This window comes from Macadamia integrifolia, chromosome 14 (genome assembly GCF_013358625.1).
Source record: "Macadamia integrifolia cultivar HAES 741 chromosome 14, SCU_Mint_v3, whole genome shotgun sequence".
Lineage (NCBI taxonomy): Eukaryota > Viridiplantae > Streptophyta > Magnoliopsida > Proteales > Proteaceae > Macadamia > Macadamia integrifolia.
In genome coordinates, this window is record NC_056570.1 from 1296700 (window position 1) to 1304900 (window position 8201).

Below are 8201 nucleotides of genomic sequence, written 5' to 3' on the forward strand. Positions count from 1 at the left end.
TCCAGGGAAGAAGCACAAAAGATGCCAGCTGAAATTTTCTATTCCAAACAGGGAAATTTTGTTACATTTGGCAGGGTGTCAAAATCAAATTAATTTACAATTTCACCTACCTGGTACTAATGATTTACAAGTTTGTGCTACTCGTCTACAGGCTTACAAGTTTGAACTACAAGTCTATAGGCTTTACAATGTGTTTCCTCCTAAATAACCTGAGCTTTCACAGGAGCTCCCAAAGTTGGGAACTATGTCATACACCAATAGTCTGATCACACGTCCACCAGATAATCTCGAGACATCCATACACTCATGCCAGTCTGCATCACAAGCCAACAAAACCCACTCATGGTCATCATCAAGATACTTGATATCAAATGTACCCACCTCCAACTTCAGCCGCTTCGCCACTTCCTCTTTCAACTTGACCACACCAGAAGTCAGAGAGAGCCGAAACCTAATAATATCTTCCCTATATGTTGCCTTAATGGTAACTGTTCCAATATCTAGGTTAGCTGTAACAGGTGGCATCTTGTGAGAGAAAGGAGCCAGTGTCTCTGGTGAGCCTTCAGCAGAACATGGAGATTTTTTTATACAACTAGCATCTGCGACCTGCTCATCCAGGCAAAACTCAGCTGTTGAACCACAGAGGTTTCTCAAGTCTTTGGAGTTTCTTGCATCCTTTACTACCATTCCACCCAATGGTGCTTGCGGTTGTGTACTGATAGTAGCATCAGGGACAGAGTAGATAGCAGGTGCAATTGTGTGTGTCGGTTGAAATGCCCAAGCTGATGATATTCTGACATTGACACCTTCTTCTTGGATGGAAGAAACAAATGGACCATTGAACTGGGCAGATTCATTGGCAGGGCTGCCTTGGCATGAACTGTGAGAATTAGGGGTGCCATTGCACTCCCCTCCTGATCCACTTAATGTTTTAGAGACATTGGAGTCATTGGGACTATTGCAACACTCAATGACAACCCCATTTTGATCATGAATGAACTCCTGATGAGTCAACAGTCCATTCCCATTAATTATCTGATCCCTTGCATCACCATGCCCATTGCTTTCTGGAGTAATGTAGGCTGGTAATTCAGTCTCCCTTCCCCCCACGTCAGAAGGCTTAGAACCTGGCAACCGTTGATTGGATTTATTCAAGTTGGCAGGCCAAGAAATGGAACCAACAGCAACAGGAATTGGACTCGTCACGAGAGAAGTCATATTGAATGCTCCTTCAGCACCTTGGACAGATTCAATGACATGTTTCAGCTTGGTCAGAGAACGATTAACCTTGTTGATCTTGCGAGAAGGCCAACGGGAAATTCCATGCTGCCTACAGATTCGTTTCATGGTAGTAGGGCAAACTGTAAAACCGAGAACCAGGTCAAGAAAATAGCATGTCAATCATTACCACCAATCCATCTTTTATGTAAGAATTCAAGCCATTGACATGAAAAAAACATGTAAGCAAGATTACAAAGCAGCACCACTTTAAGCATAGAATGAGTTTATAATCAAGATCATCTCTCTCCCCCAGATCAGGAGTTGGTCTGAACTCCCCCAGTGCTTTTCCATTGCCCATCCCAAGCCAGTATAAAAGAGGAGGCAGATACATCACACTAGCAGTCAGAATTCAATACCTCTAGCCAAACCTATAGATTCTGAAAATCCACTATTAGTGATGTGATGCCTTTAAAGGACAAGGGGAAGCCAAAGACCTGCAACTAAGCAGTGAGAAAGCGCAGTGAGTTGAGTCAATTGTATCACCAGGAGTTAGTCCCCAACCCAAGTGAAGATATCTGCTTGAGAGTTTCCCAAGGTTGGGACCCAACTCCTGATGTTCAATGGTAAACCAGTTCTGTGAGGCATCGAGGGACTTCTAAGACGGTTTGGGGCAGCTGACTTGGCCAGTACAGCCACCTATCTTGAAGATGACTCAGTTATAGAATAGTTCTGGGGCTCTCCTGCTCATTTTAATTAGGAAGGCTGAATCAATATACCGTTTATGTAGTCAACAATAAAAGCTATAATCTAAGCATATGAGTTTGCCAAATCAGGGGGTACAGAAAGGGTAGCAATTCACAACCTGCATAAGCTGCCCACCTGAATCCAGACTGATTTATACTTAGGTTTGGCCAGTCAGCTAGATCATTAAGCAGGCTGAGCTAGGGCATGGGCGCCAGACCCAACAAACTAGTGTATCACCTTCAGTTCCAGCCATTAGCCCAACCCACCTAATTTGAGGTAGTTTATGCATGTTCCAACGTAGGCGAATAAATGCACAGCCCCTATCTATCTAATAAATAGGTGGGTTCAGAGTGGACAAAGCCCAAGGCACCCTAGCTCAACTTTCCCAAGTGCCACCACTAGTTGTTGGGGATTTGATGTATTGTGGGGCATAACCATACCTAGATAGGGTAGAGCAAATCTCGTCACCAATCTGATGAAATGCTGTCCCCCGACCCCTTCTCTCTTTAATGAAGTGTTATTTGCAAATAGTATATAACTCACCACCAAGACTCTTTGCAGCATCTTTAAGACTCCCAGAAAAATATTGTTGGAGGACCTCTAAACTGATTGATTTCTCCGTCTTCCCACGTCTTCTCTCCAATGTTCTCTTCGTGACTTTATTGTCAGAGAAAGCAACAGTAGTGTGACTTTCATTAGCAGTGACCAGACTCTTTCTATCCTTCAGACTGTAACTGTCTAATACACACTGTTCTAATGGTTTTGGCTGCACCATCTCCACCATATTTTGTAAGCCATCATGCCCGATAGGGGATTTAGTGCTAGGGGATACGTGAACACAGTCAACATTGGAGTTGAGTTTCTCGTCCGGAGACTTTTCAACAATTTCAACAGATCTGCACTCCTCTTCCAATTCTTTTCCAGAAGCAGCCCTCAAACTCCGGAAATGATGCTTCATTGTTTCCAAGAGTGAATCTAATAAAGCTTCTTGCTCTTTGTAGTCTGTGATGCTAGGTGGCAGAAAGAACTCTAGAACATAATGGTCACTGCCTGTGTGAGTACTCATTAAGCAAATAGCAAAGCAGCTAGTTAAGCCAAACATGCGTGCATAGTGTACCAGGGGGTACTCAGTTTTTCTAAATTGAGTGACATCCCTGGAGAAACATGACCCACTGGATGAAAATGCCCTTCCTGCTACTCCCTGCCCCTTCTGTAAGTGATGCTCGGCACAAGCATCACGAAAACCCCACATTTGTGCATCTATAACATAGAATGCTACATCAGTTGTGGACATGCAGACTTGTCCCATGCAGCTTCCATCAAAGCTTGTACAGCTTCTCTTCACACCACCACCATTGGCTAGAACATTGCGATGCCTGCATGGAACCCATGTCTGAGCCAAAGGAAATTTGTGGGTCTCACACACAACGGTTAATATCTCTAAGATTTCAGCCAAGGCCTTTTGGCGACCTTCATTGCAGAACTGTTTCAACAACATGGCCAATACAAATACTCATGATTAGTGATAGAAGGGGGAAGTGGCAGGATAATAAAAAATTGATATTTAGGATACAGTGGCAAAGTCACCTGCAAGCTTGGATGATCCAGTACGTCAGAACTTTTCAGATTTACTGCCTGCAGGGAAACTGAAATTATGTTACCAACAGAAAAAAAAAATGAAAGATATAAAGTAATTTGCAAACCTAGGAGCACAGAAAGTATTTAGTAATTATTTTCGTAGGGAGAAAAATATAATTTTTCCTATTTTTTTTTTAAATGATTATTTATTAGGAGGATAAGATGCCAATTCAAGGCCAATACTCAGAAAGCTAAAATCCTTTCGCAACACAACCACTTCAGAGAACAGAAACAGAGATTTTGTCAGAATCAATTTTTCAAACTTTACTTCAATATTTCCTATGATCTGTGGACATGGGCTCAAGTGCCATGTGCTGACAAAGACAGAATGAGGAATGAGATGCTTTGCTTTGATTCCCACACATATTTGAAATTTTGAATGACGGTGATGAGTGTTAAAATAAAAATAATAATTATAAACCCTAAAAAAATTTCATCCTAAGATATCGAACAGGTAAAAATACAAAACACAAAAAATAAATGAGGACATATGATTTTCCAAAACAGAGGGACGTATGTGCAAAAGTGATGTGATCCCGGGGTTGAAACCCTGCTTTGGGTTTGCTATGGTCTCACCCGATCCGACAACAATCCAAGTAATAGAAGGGAATGAGATTCTTGTAATAAACCAGAATTTTCAAGAGTTCACTAGGTAAGTAAAGAGGAGAGGATACAGCAAGGATTTTATTTACAGTTTGGGGACAGATTTGAAAGGTTTCTAAAATATGGACATAAGGGACAAAAATAATGAGGGGCATTAAAGGAATAAAATAGAAAACAGGAGAATCATGGGGGGAGAGAGTATTGTCTCCCACCTCCAGGCAGAAACCAGACCTGCTATAGGGCAATAGAACTCTTCAATAGGAGTTCCGATGAGACAAAAAAATTGGGAGGAAGTTGGCAACTTAAAGATCTTAAGATTACGCACCATGAACAACCAAGGAGGACAACCCCAGAATCCGCTTTTATTCTTCTGAGTTAAATGGTTTCCTAACGCTCAAAGCATGGCGTTAGGGTCGCCCAGGACAGCAAAGTTCACTCCCAATGTGTGAGGAAGAAAGATGGAGGAGTGAGGGAGGTTGGACTTTCTATTGCTAACCTAGAACATTCGCTGGAACAGGGTATTGATTTCCAGTGAAAAGAAAGTAGTAACAACAACAAAAATAACTGAAGAAAGAAGAAGAGAGATGAGAGGGAGATCACAAAAAGAAAGGGGGGGGGGGGGAGATAATCACACAAGCCACACGACTACTCAAACCAAAACTCAATATTCCATTATCAACTCTATCCGTTGCATTGGTTACAAGCATATAAATAATAAAACAAAAAGGCTCCAATAAGGAAAAAACTATACTAGGATTCCAAACCGAAAACAACTTAAAACTTGCTAAAACTCTTCCTACATATCCAACTTTTTAAAAACAGAATAAAATAAAATAAAACATATTATCCTTCTAAATAAATAAAAAAAAAAAATCTAAAATCCTACTAGACCCAAAAAAGAACAATTTGACCCAGTTTATCTCCATCTGGATTCCCAAACGGGTTCAGCCAGGTCCAAGGAAATGCTCCTGCATCAAAAAGTGATATATATGAAGATTTAATCTTTCACTGTTTTAGATGAAAAGTCTAAAAGTTAAGGCCCCTTCTCCATGAGGTTCCCACACTGCAGTTGCTTTGATTCCATAGACTTTACGAGAGATGCAGAATATTGAAAGGTTACACTAATTAAGCAGATCAATTACCCTCCCGTATTTTTTTTCTATTGGGTGATTACACTTCCTTCTTTCCTTATTCTTCTTCTTTTTTTTTTTATCCCCCCCCCCCCCCACCAAACCAGCAACTGGATCCCCCACCAAAAAAAAAAAGGTGATGTGAAGGCATGTCCTGTTTTGTGCCGTTAAGGTCCAAACAGCTGAAAGTTAACGCTTCTTCTTCTCAATGAGGTTCCTGTACTGCAGTAACTTTGATGCCATAACACTTTACAAGAGAAGCAGGGTATTAAGAGGTTACACTGATTAAGCAAATCAATCACCTTCGCATGTTATTTCCTTGGTTGTTTAAACCTTTCCTTTCCTCTCCTCATTCTTCTTTTCTCCACTGAATCAGCAACTGGCTCCCCACCGCCCCCCGGCGGGTGATGCAAAGCTTGTCCTGTTGTGTGCCCCTTGACTTCCAAACAAGGCTCCCCCAATAAGGTGGCTCTTTTTAAGAAATAAAAAGTATTTTCTCCAACTATACATTGAATATGTCACTGAAGAGGACAGCCCGTAGAACATTGAAAGTCTTAAGGCAGGAAATTTCAGACTATCAAGATTAAGTTCACCATGACCAGCCAGTAGATCCTCCAGAAGATCAGCATGTTGAATGCAAGAAACAACTACAATTCAAGAAACTAGCATTACAGGGGGAATGGTATCTTATCAGAAATCTGAAAACTAGTTATCCCCAAAATTAGATACTGAAGAGCCTAGGTTTTTCAGTTCACCCAATGAGAAGGTTGTAGCTTAACCATTTAGAGTGAACAGGAGTCCATCAAATCCAATATATCAGTAATAACCCTACCACGTAGAATCTAACACTTATGTACCTGTGAATGAACCCAAAACAAACAAAACTAGCATCACTAAATAAATGTAAACATGTTACATCTCTAACTAAATCACTTTAATTGGAGGTTCTTAGATATGTTTGAGCAGCAACCTTACGTTAGCAGCATATCTAAGAATTTCCAATTAAAATGACTAAATCTTACGTTAGCAACAAAATTGTAGTTTGGCATTGAAAGTTTGTAACAAACCAGGATCTGAAACCAGTACCTGCTACAGTGAAGAGAGAGAGAGGATGTGCTGAACCACGATAGGTTCAGACTTTGTCTAGCGTGGTGATGCTCTGTTCTATTTAAAGGAGAGTAAAAAGACTCTTAGTAGAAACTCTACTAAGAATCAAAGTACGGTTACAATAGGAAATAAACTAAGACTGGAACTATACTTAACCTACGACTCAACTACTAACCAAATAACTCACAATACGATAGGGATGACCCCACTTATCACGACAGCCACTTACCACTGATGTACCATGGTATAAAAACACAATCTGTTCAAAAGGGCTCCCATCTCTCAAATTGGCAAAGGATGCTGTGAGTGCCATGAATGAGGCAACTCTGCCAACCCCAATGTCTATTACTTAAAAACAGATTCTTCCAGCAAGAGCTTTAGTTTCCACTATGTGACTTTACACTTTAGGACAAGGAGTTCATATCTGAACTGCACAACCTTTTCATGTTTGATCGCAACAGAACAAGCGCCCAGCTAAACATTAAACAATAAGCATTTCGGTCCAATAAAAGAATGATTTTGGATTAACAGATTGATGCATCCTCTTCTACAAATATGAAAACCAGCACCATCTAAACTCCATGATTGTTGAGATCTACAAGTGGTGCATACTCCTCATTGTAATTGAAAAAAGTAATGATTCAGTTTTGTTTCTTAATTTAATGAACAAGTAGTAAATTAGTAATGTAGCATTCAAGCATTGACTAATTTCAAGGACCGAATATTTTAAGAGAAATGATTGATTAAAAAACACTCATCAGGCTTAGGATCCATGCTTGGAGGCTTATGATTCATATTGTAGAATTCCTCACCATGCACCCTTAGCATTTGGGACATGATTATCAGTCATGTCATCCTTCACGACAAGAACTAATTGAAAAACGTGATTTACAAGTCACATGAAGAGAAACATTAATCTTCCAAAACAATAATAGTAAGAAATGAAGAATTGACCCATCATTTTTTATTTTTTTATCACAATAAAGAAAACATACAGAATAACGAATGAGAAAAGCACCAACCTCAAGAGCTTTGCAGATTTTATCAACCTCAGGAGCATAGTTAATCTTCTGTGATGTCATTATAAGCTCAAGTACACCAACACATGATTGTCCAGAAGGCTCAAAGATTGGCAAAGCCAAGGATCCTCTAACGTTGTTGTGCAAAGCATGATCACGTCTTGGATACTCTTTGCTGCTGTAATACAGCACATTTGGGGTCCATTCTGGCAACTTCTGCCAGAAAACACGACCAGGGAGCCCCAGATGCTCATCATTATCCCCATCCACAGAAAACGTATATGTCAGAGAGACGGTTCTATACTGAAGAAGACCGTTGTTGTGTGGATCGATAACAAAAGGTTGCCCAGAAGTTGTCAGTACATGCCGGTCCCCATCCTTTACAGGTGCCCAAACCTGAGCAAGAACATGTCCTGTTGATTCCTTGAGGTACCGAAGTGCTTGCATCAACCTCTCTTTGATCAGGCATCCATCTGGGTTCTCCTGTGGCACCAAAGCAAGAGATACTGGAAGGGGACTTCTTTCATCTTCATCGATCACAGGATTACCAGAACCAGGATCAGGATTACCTGAATATTGTGAATTTCTTTTGTCAATGCAAATAAATAAACTGGTGAAAGTTGAAACTAAGCAACGGTACAAAGTTATACCATAAAAGCAAACAAAAGCAATAACGGAAAAAAATAAAAAAAGAGGAGGAGGAAAAAAACAAATAATAAGAATAAATTGGTTTTCTAAA

General features: G+C 40.3%; 1 protein-coding gene across 1 annotated transcript in view; it reads right to left on the reverse strand.

The window, feature by feature from the left end:
- Positions 1-8201, reverse strand: part of LOC122061635 (protein NLP6-like) — an 11089-nt gene continuing 2888 nt past the window's right edge. Inside the window, exons 2-5 of the mRNA XM_042625037.1 lie at positions 7466-8031; positions 3553-3600; positions 2509-3448; positions 1-1361 (exon numbers count right to left, since the gene is read on the reverse strand). Of these exons, the coding sequence (XP_042480971.1) occupies positions 184-1361; positions 2509-3448; positions 3553-3600; positions 7466-8031 (2732 nt within the window). The 3' untranslated portion in view covers positions 1-183. The remainder of the gene's footprint in view (positions 1362-2508; positions 3449-3552; positions 3601-7465; positions 8032-8201) is intronic.